The sequence below is a fragment of the Petromyzon marinus genome, chromosome 11, assembly GCF_048934315.1.
Source record: "Petromyzon marinus isolate PM22_M1 ecotype Great Lakes invasive population chromosome 11, UKy_Petmar_22M1.pri1.0, whole genome shotgun sequence".
Taxonomy (NCBI): domain Eukaryota; kingdom Metazoa; phylum Chordata; class Hyperoartia; order Petromyzontiformes; family Petromyzontidae; genus Petromyzon; species Petromyzon marinus.
The window spans coordinates 12,750,325-12,774,671 of record NC_133677.1 but is presented as its reverse complement, the minus strand read 5'-3'; the positions used below and the strand labels follow the sequence as shown (position 1 = coordinate 12,774,671).

General features: G+C 47.7%; 1 protein-coding gene across 5 annotated transcripts in view; it reads left to right on the top strand.

Moving 5' to 3' along the window:
• Nucleotides 1-24,347, top strand: part of LOC116941205 (serine/threonine-protein phosphatase 2A 55 kDa regulatory subunit B beta isoform) — a 226,895-nt gene that overhangs the window by 48,325 nt on the left and 154,223 nt on the right. The window contains exon 1 of one of the 5 annotated variants that reach the window (XM_032951989.2): nucleotides 20,416-20,509. The exons of 1 other annotated variant lie outside the window; for it this stretch is intronic. In XM_032951989.2, the coding sequence (XP_032807880.1) occupies nucleotides 20,431-20,509 (79 nt within the window). In that variant the 5' untranslated portion in view covers nucleotides 20,416-20,430. Of the gene's footprint in view, nucleotides 1-20,415; nucleotides 20,510-20,996; nucleotides 21,282-21,471; nucleotides 21,500-24,347 lie in introns of those variants that run through there. 3 more of the 5 variants (XM_032951985.2, XM_032951987.2, XM_076066386.1) reach the window with 3 other exon arrangements.

The following is a 24,347-nucleotide window of genomic DNA, read 5'->3' as shown; positions in this document are numbered from 1 at the left end:
TGAATGGCAGTCCTGCATTATGGGAGTGGGAGCTATTTTTAAACTGCTCTCTGCACGAGTCACCTTGACATGTCACGATATACCATCCCGGCAGTGGCGCTGCCCTTGCACATCAATGCTCTCTTCTCATGTAAATGTGTCAACCAAAACTGTAAAGCGGGGAAAAAAAACCCCGTCATGCTCGTCTGGCAGGTGCAATTAGCAGCATAAATTATGCAGAATGTTTGTGCTCGGTGTGTGACGTCGTGCCCTTGCTTTATATATCATGGAAATAATTAATCTTTTTTTTTTAAATGGTCATTTCTGAGGGGATTTACGGTGCTACTTTTAGAACCACTGCGGTTTTATTTTTTCCCCAGGAGTAAATTTTGCATATTTGCTACGAAGGCTTTGAGATGTGTGAATTGTTTTGAAAAATATCTTTAAAAAATAATAGTAGCCCCTAAATTTATAGTATTCTGTTTGTAAATTGTTTTACTTTTGACCATGTCATTTTTCGCGAGATGTTTAAGCCAGGCATTTCTTTTTATCTGATTTGAAAAAGCCATGTTTTGCAAATTTCTGTTCCTTGAATTTGAATGTGAAAACCCATATATAGTTCGTGATGTAAACTAATCTTTATCATTGGCAATTTTTTCTGGTTGAAGGCCTACCCACCCTGTCACACTCTATCACGATCTTGCAACAATACAGTCCTCCGCGACAGACATACTCTCATGTACATCCTCTTCATTTGGCTGCCAATTCAAAAGGTCTGTGGCGGTTGAGCAAATCAGCCACGAGATGGTGATTTGCCAATGAGGAACAGGTGAGAGATTAGTTGGCATAAAGAGGCTCAGAAGCAGAAGAGACCTAAAAGGAAAGAGTCAGAGATCAGGAGATGCAAGAAAGGTTATTCCTCAGAGCCCTTGGCCTCCTCTGCACCAACCTCACAAAAGTAGTCTTCAAACTCTTCATCCTCAGTGCTTGAGAGTTCTTCCCGTGATGATGGCTTATTCTTATTTTGCCGTATAGCCACATGAAGGACTGGGTCCCACTGCTGCGAAGGGGGCAAGCAGTAGCGCTTCAGCAGTTCCTAAGTTCGCGGTGACTCTGAATGGGTAGCCCCGGATGAGCGGGGGTGCCCCCACGGAAGACATTGTGGCTGCGGAGGCCAACGGCCCCAAGAGAAGTGAGGCCTGAGGCCTGCAGCGTCGCAGCATTGAAGGGGGGTGTGCGATGGCCACCCGACATAGCTGCCGGGGTCCGAGGGTTCTCATTGCACCAGTGGCAGAGGGAGTAGTTTCTTGAGGGGTGCCAGAAAACAAAGAATATTCGGAATCAGAATATGTATTTTCCTGGAGGAATCCAATGAGCTATAAAGCTCGCGGGAACCAGCTGGTGATCCCTACCTGCTTGCCCTCACGCAGGTGATATACGCCTGCATGAGGAGTGTCCTGGGGCCTAGGGCCATGACTAGGAAAGGCCTCTGGGTCAGGGCCATTAAGAGATCTAGTGCCAGGAAGCAGAAACAGGCTCAAAGGGGGGCTCGCGACCCATCGCCTGAACTCATTAGCCCCAAAGAGCCATCGGAATATGGATATGTTTTTGGACACTGAGGATATTATAGAGGTCCCAAGGGAACCGTGAGGTTTGGCTCTCTACTCTTGAGGGTTTTGGGCCTTTCCCGGACCTGAAGAGATTCAACATCTCATTGGCACCAAAGATTTAAGATTGCAATCCTTGCCGTCGATAGCAAAGACAGTAATGATTGACAACTTGCTAGCGTCAGTTGACCTCAAGGATGCTTATCTGCATGTCCCGGTGAACAAGGCCGGCCGAATATTCTTACAGTTCAATGTCATGGGGAAAAGCACTGGATAGTTCAGGTGCTTCCTCTCGATCTCTCGGCCTTCCTGAAGAGTTTTTTTTTCCAAGGTCCCGGTAGCAGTGTGGAGCAGTGGTCTTCTGTACCTGGATGACCTCCTGATCAGGGCAAGTTCAAAGAAAACTGTATAGAGGTCGTTGGCAGAGAGGGCGCTTATTTGCCGCGGACAACCGCATTATTTGCACGATACAACGGGATTGGAAGTTACCCAGAAAACAAAGATCTTCGTATTGGTCAGAGGCTTTGTTAGCTTCCTCCATCCCAAGCATATGTGGCCTCTCTTAGAAAGTTTTTTTGTTAAGGTTTGGACAATCTACCACCCAAATTCGTGGGTCAGTTTTTTGCATCGAGGGAGGTCCTTTGAGAACCTTTGGATGTTTGCACTGTTTTTGATGGATTACAGGCTTGCATCGGCTCAACGAGGAAGTGAGAACCACTGAATTGGTAGTTGGATTCCCAACGGGCCCTTGTGGTAGAAGAATTCAAAGTTGTAAAACTCTTGGCCCTGGCATTTTTTAAAACGTCTTTTGACGACTCCTCACAATTTAGAAAAGAGCAACAAGGTCGGTTAAAGAAACCAGCAATGTTCCCGAAAGGGAACAGATTGCTAATTCTAAGGAGCTTTTCACTTCTGTCTTAGACCCACATGGAGATCAGGTTCATAGTACACTCGGCCAACGCAGGGGACATACAAATGGGCATTGAACAATCTTTTTCAATATCAGTCATGTCGTTGGTGTCACAATACTACACTGAATTTATTTTACCACAACAAAGATGCGTGCAATTTTATATATTAACTACGTAGGGTCTCTTTAAGCCTTCCCTGCAAAAGTGAAAAAGAAATCGCAGTCGTCGTGTGCTTTGTTTAATAAAGTTAATTGAAATGGGTTGAAATCAATTGTATCGCTCGCGAGGCCTATGGCCATTGATCGCCACGGACAACTGTAAATTGTGGGAGGTTAAAGTCCATGCTAGGGCAACGGTTAGCACTGCATCTCTGAATGCAGCAGCAGAGCACGTGTGGGAGGTTGTTAATTGTCATGGCCAGCCAAAGAACCTCCCCTGGTGAAAGTGATAAGGAAAACTGAACCCCCCTTCCCCCCTCGTGCTTATCAAACTCCCCACTGCTTCCTGCTGTGTTTGTAACCTTTGCACTCGGCTTGTGTGTTTTTTTCTGCAACTTTACGATTCCTTGAAACCAAATGCAGAGTACAAAGCAAGGCTGTTGTCCTTGCTGATGGAAGACAATGGTGTAACATTCACTTCGTCGACGGAGCGTTTAAATGCGTTTGACATGGATTTTTTCAGTGCAAGCTGCTGGCTTATTCTTACTGCATTGCGCAGTGCTCAATATTTGGCACTGCAGCCTTGCTGCTGTGTTGCAGCACAGTTTCTGTTGCCGAATGACCATCACAAAAGACCGCACGGCTCTAAGTAGAAGTGTACGTAGGCTCTCGTCTCACTCGACTGCCCGCCGCACACTCTCCATCTCAGCAAGGCCCTTCTATCGAAGTCCACAATCAACCATCAGCTCAGTGAGTGTCCTTGTTCGTTTCTGCTGCCCTCGCGGTCTCAAACACCCCCCTCGTGGTCTCAAACTCCCCCCTCGTGGTCTCAAACTCCCCCTCGTGGTCTCAAACACCCCCCTCGTGGTCTCAAACACCCCCCTCGTGGTCTCAAACTCCCCCCTCGTGGTCTCAAACAACCCCCTCGTGGTCTCAAACAACCCCTCGTGGTCTCAAACACCCCCTCGTGGTCTCAAACTCCCCCCTCGTGGTCTCAAACACCCCCCTCGTGGTCTCAAACAACCCCTCGTGGTCTCAAACACCCCCCCTCGCGGTCTCAAACACCCCCCTCGTGGTCTCAAACACCCCCTCGTGGACTCAAACTCCCCCTCGTGGACTCAAACTCCCCCTCGTGGTCTCAAACACCCCCTCGTGGTCTCAAACAACCCCCTCGTGGTCTCAAATAACCCCTCGTGGTCTCAAATAACCCCTCGTGGTCTCAAACAACCCCCTCGTGGTCTCAAACTCCCCCTCGTGGTCTCAAACTCCCCCTCGTGGTCTCAAACTTCCCCTCGTGGTCTCAAACTCCCTCCTCAGTCTCAGACTCCCCCAGCCATCCATACTGCCAAGGCTCAAAACCTTAATTTTCCCCGTCTATCACTCGCTGTCTATTGCTCTCGCTACATACACAGGAACCTTGCCCATTGTTTCGTACGGGTGTATTGAGACGCAATTCGTATTTTAATGCTCTGTAAATCCACGTTGTCAGTCACAAGTCGTGAACTTCCGTTAGTGAGGCAATAAGACATTATTGATGATACGGCGAGGCGTGCCGTTACACCGTGATAGTGACTGCACTGTGATGCCACTACCCGTACAGTTTAATATCGTGACAGTGCGGTGATGCCACCAGATGGAGTGCCATGGCGGGGCATCTTATCATGATGTGAAAGTTATTACGTGGGACCACTCGGGACGTTTTCATGAATGTAGTGATGCTTTTTTTGGTTGAGTTATAGAGACCAGAACTGTTTTTTTCCATCTCTCTTAAATTATCACAGACAGATCACAGCACGTATTTTAACTGTCGATAGAGCTTACTCTAGATCGAAGGCTCTCGGGTTATTATTATACAGGGTGGCCCTAAAGTCAGGACACATAGGGTTATATTTATTTTAACAAATGTTCAAAATGACTTTGATAAACATTGCATGCATGAATTCTCTTTCCAAAGGAATTCAGGACTTTTTAAAAACGATTACAGCTGCCTTCTAATTGAATTTGGTATTATTAGTATGTATGGTAAATTTTCTTTAAATTTGTTAATGTAATCTGAAGGGGAAGAAGGAAAATAGGCAATAATGAAAATAGATAACACATTAACTTAAAGAATAAACAATGAAAATGTCTTCATGCAAAGTTTTAAAATAATGTGCCCTCACTTTTGGGCCACCCTCTATAATCACACTTATTTGCCCAGGAAAAGCTCACCGAGTAGCAACACGTTTGGCAGCACAAGTGGCGTGATGGTTTCTGCGTTTTCTCATTTGAGTAATTCGCAAATTATAATTCCGACTCCCCCTTTTGCGACTATGAACCATCCCAAAAAAGGGGCTCACTTAAATTAGTGGCTCATGACTCCAGTTCGGGGCAGGATGGTTGGAGGTACGACTAACTCCCATTTCAGATTTTCCCAGACACAGGTGAAGCACGCAGGCGGATAAATTGAGAACTTGAAATGTTTCTGGCCGCAGCTTCATCATTTGTCATCATGTATTATTATTATCATCATCACCACCATCGCTTTCTCCACCAGAGGGGTTGCAACACAGCACATACTGCTTCCCAGCAGAACTGGTCCGGTGGGAGACCAGCGCTGGTGCGTTATTGCGTGTGCTATGCTACCTTTGCATTTCAATCATCAATCCCACCTTGCATGCATCACCGGACACTGGAAGACCCGAAGCGGAGCTTCTAGCCCCCCCCCTCACCCGTAATTGGAGGCAGGATGCACAAATCCTCATTGGCACTCGGCGGAGAAGCCAAGTGAAGAATGTCTCCTACTCTAGTCTCCCTGCTCTCTCTATAAAATAATTATTCTGGGGGGTTTTCCTCAATGTTTTGTATCATAAGTAGTCGCTTATTTTTGTATAATATTTAGAGTGCAAATTAGTGTTTTTTTTAAAGATGTTGCTGTTTGTTTCGTCTGATTCCGTAAGATAAAACCCCCATGTCCCCGTTGTCAGGTAGCTGGTGATCATAACATAGCGTGCAGTGATTTCATTGAGAAATTACAACGTTGCTCCTTTAACATGCTCAAATTATGATGAGTAAGCCTTTTTCAGAGCGTTTTTTTCTCAAACAGGATAAAAATTGTTCTCACTGGCAAGCGAGTGTGTATCGCTTAGCTCATGTGAAGCTCGGGCTAGCATGCAAAGCCGGTGCCTGTCACCTGAGCCAGTTCATAAGGAGGAAGGCAAGAGCTGAACTTCTGCTCGATCCCTGATAATGCCACTCAGGCTTGTTAAGTGTGCCCCATTCTGTGAGCTGGGCAGTAAAGGCCCTATCACACAATTTGCTTGACCCTTGCCACTATAACCCAAGAGCTATAATGGAGCCATGTTGCTAGGTTTTTTTCTCGTCTTCTTCCTTTGAACACGACGCATTCAGCTTCCATGCATTTAGCAAAGATGCACGGTTCGTATTGAGGCCGCAGTGCAGCCCCTGCTTCTGGCCCTTCCTGTTGTGGTGGTGGCCTATGTGGACATAGAAAGGATCGCGTCGTAGAAATTTGTCATTAACCCACCACCCGACACAGCCAATTCGTAAGGTTTGTCATGTCAACAATTCTGGAAAATTTCCTCGATGATGCTGGATGTAATTACCAGCGAAACGTCACAGTACTCAAATTGTACATGTTGTAGATTTACTCTGCAACACACCGGTGGGCTGAAGTAGCCACTAATTGGCACGTTTTGTTTACGTGGCTAACCTTGCTGGTTGGCTGTCGGGTGGTGGCGTGGTAACGACAGATTTATACTTCAGCGATCCAACCCAAAAAACCTGGAATATCTTCTATATATAAAAAAAGTCAAAATTTGTCTGTGGGTTTGTGTGTGGGTTTGTGTGTTCGCGCGCTTGCGAAGGATTTGGCTCTCCAACGGTGGGGTTTAAGTTAAATAAAAATAGCCAGGTACCATGCCGTAAGTCCCGCCGTGAGCAAGCGCTTTTCCTTTTTCAAATCCGTCAACTTTTAATTAGCGATTTAGTGCGATTTATGTGCGCTTTTTATTTATTTATTACTTGTGCACGCCCATACCAACTCACGCGCCTTTGGTGGGGAGGACGGCCCATGCCAAGTCGCACGCCTTCGGTGGGAGTGAGGGGGACATTTTCTTTCGCGTTAAAAATGCTATAAAAATACACAAATCGCTCAGGTAAATTCTTCACTGTGTGATGTCCCCCCACCCCGATGCGTGCAGTTACTACTATACAGTCTGTAGATGCTACCACTATAGGCCGTAGATATATTACTGCAGAGCGGCCGGGGGAGATCGTGGCTTGGGGGGGGTCAGGGGTAGCAGCCCAGCCCCAGCCTGCCAAGGTACCACCTCGAGCCGGCTGGACAATCTAGGTGAGGCAGGAGGCTTTGCACGGGACTAGGCCTCACCACGCCACTCTGTGAGGTGAGTACTTTGTGCTATAGAGTCGATAAATACCTCTATAGAGTCGGCATGTACTACTGTAGTGATAGCAGGTACCACCACAGTCAGTATGCACTGCTGTTAGATTTTTAAGAGTAGGTTTGAAAAAACATTTTCATCTGGGCAACGCCGGGTACTTCCCGCTAGTTGCTAATATTTGTCAAACTGATGCACGAGGAAGTTGGCTCCAGTGTTGTGCATGGAGAAACAGCACTTCACGAAGTTAAAACATAATACGGGGCAGATGTGACTGAAAAGCCAACAGCGCTTGGCTCGCAAAGCTCTGAATTACAGCGCAAGTTATAATATCTCAAGAGGGTGCGCGTGTACTTCAAACTTGCACGTCACCGGTTGCTAATTTGTGTTTTGTGAGCTTTGTTTGGACTGGGCAGTTCATTGTGACGGTGAATTTTTAAACGATGAGCTCCAGAAACCGGTCTTTATACTGTTTTGTGTGCAAACGTTGTTTGCAGTGGGGGTAAACAAGCATAATCCCGTGAACGCATGAGCTTGGTGTGCAGCTGTTAACGCATGCTTACGTAACGATGATGTTGTCAGGAGTGGATTTGTCGGAGTGCACTCATGCTTTGCTTCAGAGACCCATTTTAAGGAAACTGGAGCCTTTCCAGTGTAACACGTAGGCTTTCGCGACCAATATCCATAATAAAGGTTTTTTTTTTTGTTAGATCACGTAAATATAAATATCTCCGTTCCACCATGCCACCACCCGACACAGCCAATTATTAAGGTTTGTCAGATAAACGAAAAATGCCAATTCGTTACTTGTTGGGCACACCGGTGTGTTGAAGAGTACAGTGGTACCTCGGAGAGCGAACTTAATTCGTTCCAAAACCGTGTTCGAACACCGATTTGTTCGAACACCGAATCAATTTTCCGCATAAGAATGAATGGAAATAGCATTAATTGGTTCCCCACCCAAGGATGCTCCTATTATGGGCCATTTTTACACAAAGTTTACAATATTAAAATACAGTACAGTACATAAAAGCATACAAAAAACAGGAAACACAGTTATAATTAATAGAATAAATGAACATTGAACTTCACCTTTACCTGTAGTAAGGAGAGTGGATGGCTTGAGTGGAAGGTGGTAAGGAAAAAGTTAACGGAACGATGTTTTGCGGGTCTGCACTGGGCGAGAGCTACGCGTATACTGGGTCATTCGCCTTTGTCTTGGTCGCCCTGTTACGTGTCTCGGCCCAAACCGGTTTTTTCAATTTGTTCGACCTCCGAATTTTTGTTCGATGTCCGGGCAAAAAATGGTCGAAAATTTTTGTTCAATCACCGAATTGTTCGAGTTCTGGGGCGTTCCATCTCCGAGGTTCTACTGTACTCGAATTGTAAATGTTGCGGGTTTACTCTCCCGTGTGCTGAACTAGTAACTAATTGGCACGTTTTGGTTTACGTGACCAAACTTATATATATTTAAAAAAATCCATTTATTATGGAGCCTTTCTGTGCTAATTTCTTGACAGATTCTGTCGATCCCCAAGGTGCAGCAGTGACCAATCCGAGATGAATCTTAAGCCGAGGTTTTGTGCGCATTATGGGGGTATAAAGTAGGCGAAAGCAATCCTTTAATACTTTCTTTCCAACAAGTGCAATGAGGACGTTTACATGAGGCTGTTTTGCGTAAAAATGCAAGTAATTTTTTAACAAAAATTCGTGCTGTGTTACATACCCAGCTTGGTAGTATTGTGACCCGTTCAAGACACAATGGGAAGGATGTAAGTTCCACTCAGGGGTGCACTCACGTGACCCTTGAACTTGTTTGGAGATTAAATACATTCCAGAACGTTATCGTGGGACGTTAACGGTGGTTGTATTATAGAGACACTGGCCATAGGAATGTAGAATAGCCACTACTCTTTCAAGGCTGCCAACAGAAGTGAGCACGTTGGTCTTCTCTCCGATTTGCACGGTTTGCTACGTACGGTGCGAAAGAAGTTCAACGTAGATACGTACACAAGGAGGGACATTACTGCTATAATAAGCCAAGAATGTGTGTCCCGCGCGTGACGTCACTCCACGTCGACCAGCCCCCCTCATTAATAATCATGAACAGGTGACGTCCTCCGCATGGACCCCCCCTCCCTTATTAATAATCATGAGCCGGTGACGTCACTCCACATGGAGCACCCCCCCCCCCCCTCATTAATAATCATGAACAGGTGACGTTCCCTAAATGGACACCCCCTCCCATTAATAATAATTAGCGGCTGACGTCACTCCACATGGGGGGGGGGGGGGCGAGGTGCCTCCCCCCCCCTCCTCAGCGTCAACTTACAACCCTCACTACAAAGGCAGAACCCTCATCACGTCACGTGATCTCCGTAACGCTATTGAGGCATCAAAGTAAAAAGGACGTCACGATGAACAAAGGGATTATAACCTTTAAATGAAATAGGTCTGTGTCACCGCGGCCTTGCAAATTGCACACGAATTGATGCAGTGAATATGTCACGTCGCGGTCTGCTTTTTGCTTGCAAGTTTCAGATTTGCTGCAATACACCCGTCCTTGGACGGGCAAAAGGCTAGTTGTAAATATTTGAATCGGAATCTTTATTTATCCTGGAGAAATCCGATGAGCTATGGAGCTTTTTAATAGATGTCCAGTAAGTGCGGGTCAAAAAGTTACAAGAACAGGAGGTCGTGGGTTTGATCCCGACCCTGATGCCTGCGTTACATTTGGAGTTTGCGTGTCTCTCTCTCTCCCCGTGGTCGCGTGGATTTTTCTCCAGGGCCCCTGATTTATCCCTCCACGTTTAGAATCAACGTCACGCGTTTAGAGTATTTGGCTGCTATAAATTTCCACGTGATGAAAAGCCACTTCGTTGAGCTGTCATTTATGATGGCCAAGTCGTTTTTGAAAAAAGCTATATAGCTTAGTGGGCCTTAACTGGTAAAATGAAAAGTTTTGTTTACAACAACAACGAACAATAGACAATCTGTACTGTGTGCAGAAGGTTCCCTCAGGGGGTAGGTGCTGCTTGTAGTTGAACCTCCCAACACAAATACCTGTTATTAGGTATTGTGTTTGCGTTTTTCTCGAAGCGTTTAGTTTAGAAGACTTATTCACAGTTACGACACATCGGCTGATGAAGTTTGGTTGTAATCAACAGCGAAACGTTGTAAATGTTGTGTGTTAACTCTCCAATAACAGTGCGCTGAAGTAGTAACTATTTACGACGTTTTGTTTACGTGACAAACCTTACTAATTGGCTGTGTCGGGTGGTGGTGGGTTAACGACACATTTACGCGAGCTAACACGCAAAAACCCTTTGTTGTGGTTAAAGAATTTAGTTGTTGCAATTTTATCACTTAGGACCAGCAAAGCCATTACTTCTTCCATTGCTATAAATCTAATGCGGGACACACCATAAGGGCCATCCCCCCCCCTCCCTGTACGCACGCGGACTGTTTACACCACCCCCCAGCTGCGTACGTACGCCTGACGCCCCCCCCCCCAATCCTACAGAACGGCCGATATTTAATCCACGCAGGATTAATAATATTAACGTGTTTAAGCAAACAGATAGTCCACCGCTGGACTATCTAACTAATTTGAAGGCCAATGTAGACAAATTATTATCGAGGCTTCACCCCCCTCCCCCCCCCCCGTTTCCTATGCGTGTACGTATATTGTCAGTAGACCCCCATACGCAAGCGTACGCATTTGGGTTAACCCCCCCTCCCCCCTCCATGCGTATGTACGGATGGCCCCTAAGTTATTTTGCCTGTTTTTGAAAGGTCTCTCTTAACAAAAACAACGTTGCATGCTTTACGTATATGTACATGCGAGTGAGCTGTTCCCTATATGCCCGTCCGCCAAATATATTGAGTTCAAAACTGGCATGAGGCCATACCGTCATAATCGTATGTGAGAACTGGATTTTCATATGAGAATGAACATGTTTTCTTCTTCATAGTGCCCAACATCATTAGTCGTATGTATGAACGTAAATGTAATGCCTTAGTCTTCATTTGCACTTAAAGTGTCAATGTCCCACTCAACGCGAGTCTATTTCGGGCGAGGCTTATTCTCTTCCGAAGCGCACGTTCAATGGCGACCCAGCCAAAACGACTGATGTGGTAGCGTGCATGTCACGTGGGAAGGGAAGGTTTACTACAGGGGTTATTGTATAGAACGGTCTGAGCCAGGGGTCGCCAAGCTAAAATAACGAAAAGAGCCACCTCTTCTTCTTCTTCTCCTTCTTCTCCTTCTCCTCCTCCTTCTCCTCCTTCTTCTCCTTCTCCTCCTTCTCCTTCTCCTCCTTCTCCTTCTCCTCCTTCTCCTCCTTCTCCTCCTTCTCCTTCTCCTCCTCCTCCTCCTCCTTCTCCTCCTTCTCCTCCTCCTTCTCCTCCTTCTCCTCCTCCTCCTTCTCCTCCTCCTCCTTCTCCTCCTTCTCCTCCTCCTTCTCCTCCTCCTCCTCCTTCTCCTCCTTCTCCTCCTCCTCCTCCTTCTCCTCCTTCTCCTCCTCCTCCTTCTCCTCCTCCTCCTCCTTCTCCTCCTCCTCCTCCTTCTCCTCCTCCTCCTCCTCCTTCTCCTCAAATTCGGTAACAGAAATGGAATGTTGTAAGAGCCCGCAGTGCGCCGCGGTGAACACGAGACACGGCGGTCCTGAATAAATTGACGATGCGAAGCGGCGGCTCCTTGAAAAGCCGCGTGCGGGCTCGGGACCCGCGGGTCGCCGACACCCTGGCCTGAGCAGAGCACCCGCCACAAGCTGTGCACAGCCGACGACACCGCTTGCCACGAGGCACACGGCGGGGGCGGCAGGGGGAACCCCTGCGCGGTCCGTCCACTCCGTGGGGACTGACGCCCCCTAATGGTTTGCTAATAGCGTCCGCCGTGCGATACGAGATTTTATTTCAGTTTCTCTGGATTTGCTTCCGTTGTCCTGTCATTATTGAGGCGTTTGAAAAATGCCCCTCCAGTGATTGACCGACAAACGAGCACCCGCAGGATACAGTCTGAATTTATTTATAGTAAATTCAACTCTTCGCAAGAGTCGCTTGCAAGTTGATTACTTTGAGAAATCACAGCAACTATGCATACCACGTGTGAAATAGCTGTATGTAAATGTTGCTGTAGGACACAATTCAACGTTGCTGACCGCGAGTTGTTTAATTATTATCATCATCATCAGTCCTGGTCATTCCACTGCTGGATTAGGGCCTCCCATCATCCCTTGCGATCCTGCGATGTAACAATCCATGCGGAAATGCACGCAAGTCGTGCCCATAAATACGTACAATTAGACATTGAATTTGACCTCTCAACCTTTTTTTGGTGATAGAGGTTGCATTGACAAAGTTATGCCGGTATAAGAAAATACAAAAGGTGTAAGGCGTGCATAACGTTTGGGTGCGAATTTGAGCGCTTTCAGTTCGTGTACTCTAATTTACATTTTAATCTTAATTTAGACACAGCTGCAGCTGTGTCTTAATAATGGACCTTGCTAATTAGCAAGAAGTGTTTCTCCCTCTGTCACATGCGGCGTGTCCCAGCAAATGTTTGTGTTTTGGCTGTGGTGCACAACAGCGGCGCTAAGTGGGTTCCATGTCGTGCCGCGCCGACCGACCACCATCGGGGTGGCTAATTGGCTCTTCCTCTCTCTCTCTCTCTCTGCAAATGTGCTCTGGGCTGTCCATTGTAAGTTCGTATACATATGTTTAACTGCTTTCTCGCCGTACATAGCCAACCGTGCTATCGGAGGTGTGGGTGAAGGACAACAAGCTAAGCACAAAAAGCAGTTTTGAAGAAATTAGTTTTCAATTTAGATTGAAAAGTGCATAGCTGCAGTGGCTTCCTAATATCGTAAGGAAGAGTGTTCCAGACGGCCGCAGAAGCCCACCTGAAAGCGCGCCATGCAGGGACCGTCTGACTGAACAGCGGATGTCTTGTTGAGAGGCGTGAGCCCCCCCAGATTTGGGCAGCTGGTGGGCCCCACATTGCACATATAAGCGGGAAGCTGCCGAGTTTGCACGCCAAGACCTGTCAACACAGTTCCTGCGATCCATATCTGAATGTAAAGATTCTAAGAGTACTGCAGTGCACAGGGCTCGCGCCACTGGAAATGAGCAATGAATTTGGACTTGCAATCCGTGGGATTAACAAACCGTGTACGCGTTCACTGCATAGAGTACCGCTGAGATTGATCGGACTGTGAGCTCAGTAGTCGTCGTTTATCACTCCGACACGGGGCATAAACCACCGTCAGCCACTTGGCCGTTTATAATTCTGTTCGATTAATTTAATACAAAGTTTTGCGAGTGACGCCATTGCAGTGAGCACTTTGTGATAATGTGAGAATTGACGCGGGACCCAAATCTAACGTTGCATCAAGGGACCTGCAGTAATGAATACGTGACTTGGTTGAAGTGTCAGCGCAGCGTCGGTCACGCCGATGCAGAGAAGCGCAGAGATTCTTGGTCTTAATGTTATTTAAACTAAATGAGTGCCTGTCGCGCGGTTGAGAAGCACGCGCACGTGATGGTTTCATGACACACACGATGCACCGTTACATGGGTTGTGTGTCATGTCATGGTCATACCTGGCGTTTTGAGCGCCCCCTTTTGAGGTGGGCATCCAATGAAAAAAAATCCACTCCAGTCATATTTTTCGACACCTTTCTCATTCAGGAGTACAGTATAGCAAATCAGCAAATATATATTTTTTAATGACCAGCTTATTTCTATTAACAAAAAAATCGTTTGCCATAAGAGGTTTAAAGACAGCATCAAATGTCAGTATTATTTACAGTCACGTCATAACATTTAGTGTATTGTTTATAGCATGACAAACCACTTTTCTTTCTATACCGAGTAACCCCCCCCCCAAACAATTGAGAATAAAGATGTAGGTACACATACTCTTTGGTTCTTTCGGTAAACTCACGTAGGTATAAAATAAAATAAATTAAATCACGACGTTTCGATCACAACACAGTTCTCAGTTCTCCTGCGGTGTCTGTCCCACCTGATGACGGTGTTGCGATCGAAACGTCGTGGTTTAATTTATTTTATTTTCTACCTACGTGACTTTACCGAAAGAACCTAAAGAGTATGGATCCCTGCAGTCACGAAAACTTCAGATCTAAATGTAGGTACACGTCGGTTTAACACGTAGGCTTTTGCGACCAGTATCATCCATATCTACCTCTCTATTTCAGGAACGAAACAGGAGGATTTCCCCACAAATCTAGCTGTCGCCTGATGAAGCTCGAAGCGAGTTGTAATTACTGGCGAAACGTTGTAAATGTTGTGGCTTTGCTCTCCAACACACCGGTGTGCTGTACTAGTAACGAATTGGCCACGTTCTGTTTGCGTGACAAACCTTAATAATTGGCCGTGGCGGGTTTAACGACACATTGAGATATTTTCGTGATCTCACCCCAAAAAACATCTGTATTACGGAGGTGCACGTTGCCTGATGAGATCACTCGCAGTGCTGCATCGTGAGCAGCAGAGGGCAGTGCAAAAGAACTCCGATTTTCGTGCTGGTCCTCTGTGCACCCACACACTGCATATGCTGCCAGCCATCATCCACCAGCAGTGACGAGCATGGCGCAGTAAGGTTAAATAACTCCCACGACACCGCACGCTGTAATTGACACAGGGGGCTGTGTCTGTACCTTTGTATTTGTCTGTGTTCAATGGGGAGCGGTGGCGTAGCGGGTAGTGCAGCGGTTAGTGCGCTTCGCTCCGAACCCGGCGACCCGAGCTCGATTCCCGCTCACCGCCACCACCAGCGACGATGATCTGAACCGCTTATGGGCTTCCCCTAGGTCGACCCAGCCTCAAACGAGTGCCTGCTGCGGTGTGTGAACGTCGCCACTAGGGAGCCATTGGCGGCGGGGCGTGGTGCTGGCCGCCCGCCCCCTGCGTGTTCCACAGTGCCGGCCTTCACAGGCGCTGCTACTCGCCAACAGCACTTGCCCCAACAGTCTGCGAAGGCTATACGGGGGGGGGTCTTTGTCTTTGTGCGCGTGTTGAGGCGGTGTTGGCAATGCGCGGGGTGCCCCTGCCCCCTCGTGCCCTGCCCTGGTGCCGCTTGGATCCTCACCCAGCACTGCGCGTGCGCGACGCGGTCGCATTGATTCACGCGACGATCGTCCAATTCCAATTCGGGCGAGCGTGCACAGCCCGCCCGCCCGCCCACCCACCCGTCCGCCCGCCCGCCTGTCCGCCCGCGTGCCCACCCGCGCCTTTGACTGCGTGCCCGCTGGGGAATTAATTATTTTCAACCGTTTCGTAGAGCTCATTCAGCCCCGCTGAATGGATGCTCATGTATTTGGCGTGGGTTCTTTGGAGTCGTCATCACTGCATGAATTGTCGCAATGTGGTGCATTCATTGTCTATGTTGTGTACAACGTATGTGCTGGTACCTGCGTCTGTTTACTGTACATTAGGCAAAATTACAATTTATTATTTGGTTTATTTACGCGGGATTATACACGTACATCAAATCGCGTGTAAAAAGAATATGATTTATGCAAATAATAATTCGCGTGTTTTATTTATGCTAACGAAGCATGCAAAAATGTACAAACCGAAGAGGTTTTTCTTTCTTTAAAGTAATCCAACACAAGGAGACAAATTGATTTGTTACCCAGCATGTTCGGTGACAAGTTTAGGTTGAGTTGTGGAGACCCGGGCCTGGTTGAGCTGCGAGTTCCACCACTGTGTGCTTTGCCGTCTCATTTGGCCTGGCTAGGCCAGTGCCTATGCACAAATATATCCACTCGCACAATCACGCGCAGAATGCACACACAGACAAAGATCCCCCATATAGCCTGAACAGACTGTTGGGGCAAGTGCTAGTAGCGAGCACCTATGAAGGCCGGCACAGCACATGAGGGTGTGGGTGGTCAACACCACGCCAGGCCGCCTTTGTCTCCCCAGTGATGATTTTTACACACCACACGAGGTACTCATTTAAGTCTGAGTCGACCTAGGGGAGTTCCAGGACTGGTTCAGAAAATCGTTACTGGTGTTAGTCGTGAGCGTGAATCGAACTCGGGCTACCGGGTTCGTAGCGGAGCACGCTAACCGGTACACTACCTACCACTCCACACACATGGACACAAACACGGATGACACATGTGCAGCATGCGCTGTCGCATGCACACGTGAGTGTCAACGGAAGTTTATTTTCCATGTAACCTGGTGAGAACTTGAGAGAACAGGATGGGAGTCTCATTTGCAAAAGTTAGCCCTGGGTCACCAACATGACAAAACAAATTCCCTGTAGCGGAAGCCGGCTCGGCCAGATTATTTCGGCCGATCACAGGATTTAGAGTGAGACTGCTGAAATCCCACAAATCCATAATAGAGGTTTTTTGGTTAGATCGCATAAATATAAATGTGTCGTTAAGCCACCCAACCACCCAACACAGCCAATTAGTTAAGTTTGTCACGTAAACAAAACGTGCCAATTCGTTACTAGTTCAGCACACCGGTGCGTTGGAGAGTAAAGCCACAACATTTACAATTCGAGTACGGTGATGTTTTGCCGGTGATTACAACAACCAGCCTCATCAGGCGACAGCCAGAGTTGTGGTGAATTCCTCCTGTTTTGGTCCTAAATAGAGGCGATAAAGGTGATGTCATCGCTGTGGTATGGAAGCAAACGTATTTTTTTTTAATAAAACGGCAGCTTTATTGTGTCTGCAGCATCCAGACTTCCTTTTGAAGGTTGTAGCAAGGCGAAGTGATGCGTGAGCGATGCGTAGGTTAATGGAGCTGACTAAAAATAATTGTGAGAGGTGACACGTATCCCAGGTGTCTGTTTAACTAGCCCTTTATATATTTACTTCTCTTCAAATTGCCATTTTTGGTCAGATCTGCTACTTCGGAGCATTACTTTATGATGTAGAAAAGAGGAAAAGTGCTGATGAAAATGAAATCGTATGGCCCTAAAGCTTACATTAAGTATGAATCGCGTGTAGAATACAAACTAACTTGCGGGAACAATTGTTTTTTTTATTGTGCCTAGGGGAGATAATAGTGTCACAACACTATGTGAAGCGCGTGACGTCATATCCTGTTATACTTGTGGCGATGTGTGGTTGTGACAGGCTATCGACACTGGGTGCATTTTTTTAAAATATTTTATTTGTTACACGGACGATCTCGTGCAGCCAGTTACCCTGCTGTTTTACAGGGGGCACCCGTGGTGGGTTCTACGTGAGCAGCAGCAGCAAAAGCAAAAAAAAAGACAAAAACATACATTTTGCGGACAATGAGAATAGGGTCATTCAAGGAATATTGCACAGCTAACGAACGAGATATTCAACGGTCGTAAAAACTTAAACACTCGTGAATAGTGTGGCTGCAGGCGGCACGCATTGCCCGAGCTGCATCAAAAGTAACCTCTGCAGCAGGGGGGCATGACATTAGGTCATGTCACCATCTCACAGCCAATAGGAGTACAGCTGCTCTTTACTGCAAAATGTCTGCCTAATGTCTGTCTTATCTTGGTCACTGGATACATTACTGTACCATTTTTCAATTTACAAATAAAATAAATCTTAAGTACACGCAGCTCATTGACACCGTCACTTATATTCTGCCAAAAACTAAATAATCTTCACCGGAAGAGGTAGCCTGGTCATATGATTACAATTCGTTCACTACTCGAGCATTGGTTCATGGATGTTATTTTATGTAGGCCAAGTTTGGTTGCGTTCAGACGGAGTCAATGGCATTTTTGGTTGTTGGTTTTGTTGACTGTGGCACAAAATACTTTGCATTAAAATATATCTTAGGAAGATTTAGATTTAAAGCTTTCGTGACTGCAATGATTAATCTTCTTTGGTTCTTTCGGTAAAGTCACGTAGAATGAGAATAAAATAATAAATTGATAAAATAAAATAACACAATAATATTCTCACGACGTTTCGGCCACAACACAAGCAGCCTTCATCAGGTGAAGGGGGCGAGACTGTCTGGTAGGACAGCGCTGGAGTGAAAGTGCCACGTTCAGATACGGCCTTTAAGCTGTGTGAGAGGAACAAAGCGCCTTGACAAAGGAATTAGCATATAATTTAGCATTGAAATGGCTGAATGATTAGCTTGTGACTGGTCACAGAAATAGCTATGTTAAAAGTTAAAGCATACACACCCGCAGAGGCACCCATTGTTAAAGGAATTAGCATAGAATTTAGCATTGAAATAGCTAAGTTAAGGCATACACATCCGCAGAGGCACCCCTTGACAATGGAATTAGCATAGAATTTAGCATTGAGATAGCTGAGTGATTAGCTTGTACCTGCTGCAGAAATAGAGCTTGTACCTGCTGCAGAAATAGCTACGTTAAAGTCAGAGCATACACATTCACCGAGGCCCTTAGTACAAATCAAACAGGAGAATTTAGCATTGAAATAACTAGGCGAATCCAGCATTGAAACAACTGAGTGATTAGCTAGTGACTGGTCACAGAAATGACTACACATCTGAGCTATTCACAGTACTATATAGTGAACCAATAAAAACTAAAATATAAATTACCTTCATGTTATCAATAAACTCTATAATCTCCAATCAGCTAAGCTACCAACAATAAGTCGTTATATATCACAATGCTATATGGCGAAAAAATGGGTGGATTCTTACCCTCAAATTTCAGCACCACGGATAGCTACGGGCCCCGTTCAGACGGACGAGTTCGTCCATGGTCGGAACAGAGGAGGGGGAGAGAGACAGCTGCGAGGCCCTAGTATGCTCCATGTTGTAAAACTATACTATTAACCGTGGTGTGAGAGGTATTAAGAGGCAATGCTGACGAAAGAGCTGCGGTCTGAAGGTCATCGTAAAAATACAATTAATTAAGAACAGAAATGATTTAAAACATCTTTCCAGTGGTTACTAAGCCTGAATCTTAGGAAGATTGTTAGACCGGTGGTCGTAACGCTTGTTCCCAGAGCCAGTTTTAACACTTAACAGTGAGAATACGGCATTGCTGAATCATGCCCTTTGCTCTGGATGATAATAAATGCCTTGCAATATTGTCTTTAAGATTAAGACATTGTATGTCTGTTTTTTTGTATTTAGTTTGTGCTTCCCTTGCACGTCTGATTGACATGGTTGGCAATGTACGGTGTGAAATTAGAGCTCTTGGTTAATCCACTGCTGGATGAAGGCCTCCCCATATCTGTCGGCCGTCGGGGCTTGTTTGACCGTATTTCACAAATGCTGGCCACTGTGGGTTGGTGAAGGAAGGTCCCAGGACTGGTTTGTTGTATGTCACTCGCTTCTGATGTTAGCTGTGGTCGGGGATCGAACTTGGGTCGCTGGGTTCATAGCCCAGTGTGGCAAAGTTGTAAATTGCGCCCACGTCTATATTGTTTTCATTAGGCAACGATGGTCCCTGTTCCTATTCAGAGGTAATTAATGTAAATGAGTTGCCATCTGGTTAAATATAAGGACACTGATGGATTGTTTTCCAATAAACTAATTTGGTTTGCTTACATTATACAATAAAGTACCTTTGATTCTTTTTTTACATTTTTAGTTCTTTAACGCTGACGATAACGATAACGCTGCCAAACAAACTGTTTGCTCTCTTACAATAACAGTGTGCTCCTCAATGCCTAATCTTGCTGGGTGCTTATGTTTGGCTTTGAATTGTTTTTTTAAAACGCAAAAAGTGCCCCAATACTAGCGCGCTCCACAAGTAAGGCACAGTTGGTCATAGCCGTAAACTCAAACGTGAGTCGTTTTACATTGAATTCACCTTTTAATTCCCCCCCCCCCCCCCCACGGAATGTTGCGTTCGCAGAAGGCGAACTCCTCTTTGAAATCTTTAAATTGCCGTGCGGTTCATTTGTGGCGTTTCTCTTTGGCGTTTGCCGCTGGCATGTCCTTAGCAAATTCATCGGCGCGATGGGTGGGGTGTTCCCCCGAAAATGCGGGTTAATTGATTAAAATCTGAACTTGAACTGCCAGAACAGCGTGGGTTTTTATACCCCCAGCGGGACCGTGAAGAGGCCTCTTTGATAGATCGCCGAAGCAACATCACTCGGGACACAACCATAAACTACAAGCTCGCAGCCCCTGGGGGCGTGTTACCACAATCCAACTTCCTTTCGCAGTTTGGTGATGTCCGCGTGAAGTTTTGGGAAACCCCGTCCGAGAGCGACGTGGCGTCGCGTGCAAGTCCGGGCGGCACGATAGCGCCCCGACAGTCTCGGCAGGGATCCGAACGAGTCTCTCGCTCTGCTCGCGCAGGGACACGCGGGTAGTTTGTTTTGTCATTCTCACCCCCCCCCTGCCCCCCTGCCCCCCGCCCCCGCGCCCATTCACATCCACGCGGGGCGCTCTTCGGATGTGCGTCGCTCACTGCGAAAATGCGTCGCACGCACCGGTCGGCTTAACGGCGCTGTGGAACGAACACCCCGGAACAGGTTGCGCATCGAAACAGCCCCGCGCCGCTTTAAGCCGTCTTGTCGTTGCCCACGCGGCGCTGTTGATCCCGTCGCGCATACGCCGGTCGGCGTCGTTGACGCACACGGTATGGCGGTCTCGCCCTGTCCGCGGGCCGCACGCCTCCCCGGCCGCCAGTGCCGCAGTGGCGCTCGGCGTCACCGCGGTTCTCGTCGATTTGATCGGGGGGGGGGGGGGGGCCTGCAGTTCCCCTAATGGAGCGAGCGGGTACAGTGCAACACTGCAGCAAAAGGCTGCCAGGGCGTCTGCCGCCGCCGCCGCCGCCGCTGCTGCGTTATGCGGAGAATTTTTTTTTCCACACACTCCCCCTTCCGCTGCATGCACTGTACCGGCCACACGTGCGCCGCCGCGCCTCTCGCCCCCCCCCGCCCTCCGCCCTCCTCGCGCGCCGATGTTGGCCCGCGCCTCCCTTTGTGCCGAGCCGACGGCGCCGACGCGGTCGGCGCGAATTAACGGCGCCGCGGGGAGCCGGCCGACGCGCCCCGTCGACCGGGAATGAGCGGCGGGGGGCGATCGTCCGTCCCGCGGCCCCCCGCGGAGCTCCGCCGTCCCCCCCTGCCCGCGCAGGCATGGAGTGTTTCCTTTGCCACTTCTCGGCCGTGCTCAAGTCCGCCGCGGGCACGTCGTTCTCGCCGCTCTGCTTCAGCCAAGGTGCGGGCGGCAGGGCGGTGTCCGTCGGGGTTGGCTCCCGCCGGACGCTGGGGGGGCTGCTGCACGGCGATGCTGCCGGCGGTGAGAGCGGGACGGCGGGGGGGCTCGCGTGCTCGGGTGGCGGGGGGCCCGTGGGGGTGGGGTGGGGTGGGGGGCGCTCGGATGTTGGGGGTCGAGGGTGCGCCGAGTTGCGTGGCGGCCGCGAGGGAGGGAGGAGGAAAGAGGGAGAAGTTATTGATGATTTCGTTGGGCCGGTCACGTCTCCTGTCATCCGTGGGGGAAAAAAATGTTACTCGTGTGTAGGTATCTGTGTGTGCGTGTGCTTGTGTGCTTATGCAACGTGTGCTTGTTTGCACAGTGATGTTTTGCATTCAGATATATATGTTTATAATTGAAATGTGTGAACGGTACTATAATCCAATACGTACACACAGTCACCGGCGGCGACGTGATGGGTGGTGTATATTTCCGCGTGGACAGTCTCACGCACGAGGCGCGCGTAGCGTGCTTTCGGGAGTGTGTGTAAGATGTAATCAAACAAGTCTGCTTTAACCCCCGGTTGATTGAATTGTTGTGGAATGTAATTGGATCACGTTGTGCGCGCTCGAATAGCGAGAGGCGCGCTGTGTCGTGAAAGCGAGACTTGACGCAGTTTGCTCCCCCCCCACCACCACCCCCGGCTGCGGTATTTATTATTTACAATTTGTTCTCCGATACGACGGCCCTTCCATCATAATCCGTTTGCTTTTTTTGCGTTGTGCTTTGTTTATGCAAGGGCTCTACTAAAAGATTAGGGGGGGGGGGGGGGTCTCTTTTTTTTTTAGCCGTAACGCGTCTGTGTATAGCACGGTACGGGGCAGCGTGTATATATACGCATGCACACACCCCGCAAACGTAGTGCGCTAAAAGCAAAAGGCTTTTGCTGATGCAAGGTTGTTCAAAGTGAGTGTGTGACGGTCCTGTGCTGTGTAAACTGGTTGTTTTACAAGCCCGAGGCGTTTTGCATGCTTGCCCATGTGCAGTGAGCGGCGTGTTCCATCATATGGCAGCGATTGTTTTATCGCCAGCCCCCTTTACCGGCGACTGGCCCTCATGATCACCTGCGATGGAATGTGCTTACCAATGTCTGTGTGCTTTTGAAAATATATACCATACGCCGAATTGACCGCGGGGGGGGGGAGACTTGGGAGTGATTCAGCTATCACTCGCCACTGATGTCAGCCGTGCGCCCGGAATCTTAACGCGGGTAGACCGCCTACTAGCGCAGTGCGCGCTCGCCACTACGCGACGCGAGTATCTGCCTCGGTGGTGTCATCATCAGCACCCCCGGAGAGGCAAAGGTGGCCGATTATGGTGCTGGCCACACCCACAGGGGATCCGTTGTATTGATGTGCAATTGTAAGACGTGACCTGAACCTCGAGAGCAAAGTTCAGTCGCGTGCTCGGTGCATTCTTTGGGTTCTTGTACCTTGTGGCCGATATGAGGCCGCTACGAAACTAAAATGACTCGACTAAACTTTTTATCTTACCGGGTAAGGCCCGCTTTTTCAGAAGCGACCTCGCCATCACAAATGATAGCCCAACAAAGTGGTTTATTACATGGAATTTTATAGCGGCCAAATGCTCTCTATATATAAACGCGTGACGTTGATTCTAAATGTGGAGGGCAAGACCCGGAGGGCCCGGAGAAAAATCCACGTGACCACGGAGGGAGAGACAAATGCAAACTCCAAATATGCAACAGACTTCGGGGTCGGGGTCGAACCCACGGCCTCCTGCAAACCAAGCGAGGTAGTTAACGCCTCGCCACCATCGGTGGGTACCGTGTGGCTAATGGCACCGCGTTGCGATGCCATCGGTCTTGTTCGCCGATCCTTGGCCACCCACACAATTGGTAATTTGGCGGCTGGATAGTGTACGCCTAAAATTAGCACCCGCTGCCTTTCGTAAGCAACAGCGCCGGGTACTGGCCCCACCGTCCTCTCAACGGCTCCTGGCTGTCCTTATAATGGGTGCTCGCCAACAGCACATGCCATGATAGTCTATGTTTGTACTAGCCAAACATTTCAGGTTGGCAACCCGTGGTTAGAAGTAAAAGTATACGTGCACCACAACACAGCCATATAAAATAGGCACGGAGGTTTTTCTTTCTCCAACAATCTAATTGAAAGGATAATATTGCGTCGATAGCAGAGAAAAAACGGAATTTACAGAATATCAAAAACCCACTGTTGAGACTCAGTGAGAACTTGCCTGGATAAATAAAGGATTGTTACTATTGTCCTTAATGATTACAGAGGTATTGAGACGTATTTTGCAGTTGATATGTCGGTAAAATCGGTAAAAAAATCTCTTTTAGTGTTATCCCACCAAGCTGTTGCACATTTGGGCTCTTAGATCCGTCCGATCAAACAGCAGCACTTGGTGCATTCAAGGAGGTAAGCAAGGGAAGATATTTTTAAATCTGCATGAATCATGTCTGTATGAAGATGCAAAGATGGGATGTTAGACGGTTAAAACAAATAATCTATCAGCTTGATTTGAAGCTTTCGTGACTGCAGGAATCCTTACTCTTTGGTTCTTTCGGTAAAGTCACTTAGGTATAAAATAAAATAAATCTCGACGTTTCGGGCACAACACAAGCGTCCGTCATCAGGTGGGAAAGCATGCTTGTGTTGCACCCGAAACGTCGTGATTTATTTTATTTTATACCTACGTGACTTTACCGAAAGAACCAAAGAGTATGTATCAGCTTCTGAGACATTGCAACCTTTACTGGTGGATACATTCTTTACGACCCTTATCCCACGTCCCCCTGGCAAAACACATGGTATCTCAGTGGGCTCTTAATGCTTGAGAGCATCGACAGTGTGTGTGTGTGTAATTTGACGGGCACCACCGTGGCGAGATGTTAAATACCTCGCCTGGTATACATGAAGTCGTGGCTTCGATCCCGACCCTGACGACGTTTGCGTGTCTCTCCATGTGGTCGTGTGGATTTTTCTCCGGGTCCCCTCGTTTTTCCCTCCACATTTAGAAACGACTGATTCCAGTCTTTGCCTGCTATAAATTTCCACGTGATAAGCCACTTTGTTGAGCAATTTTATTTGTGGCCAGGTTGCTTCCGAAAAAGAGCTATACAGCTCA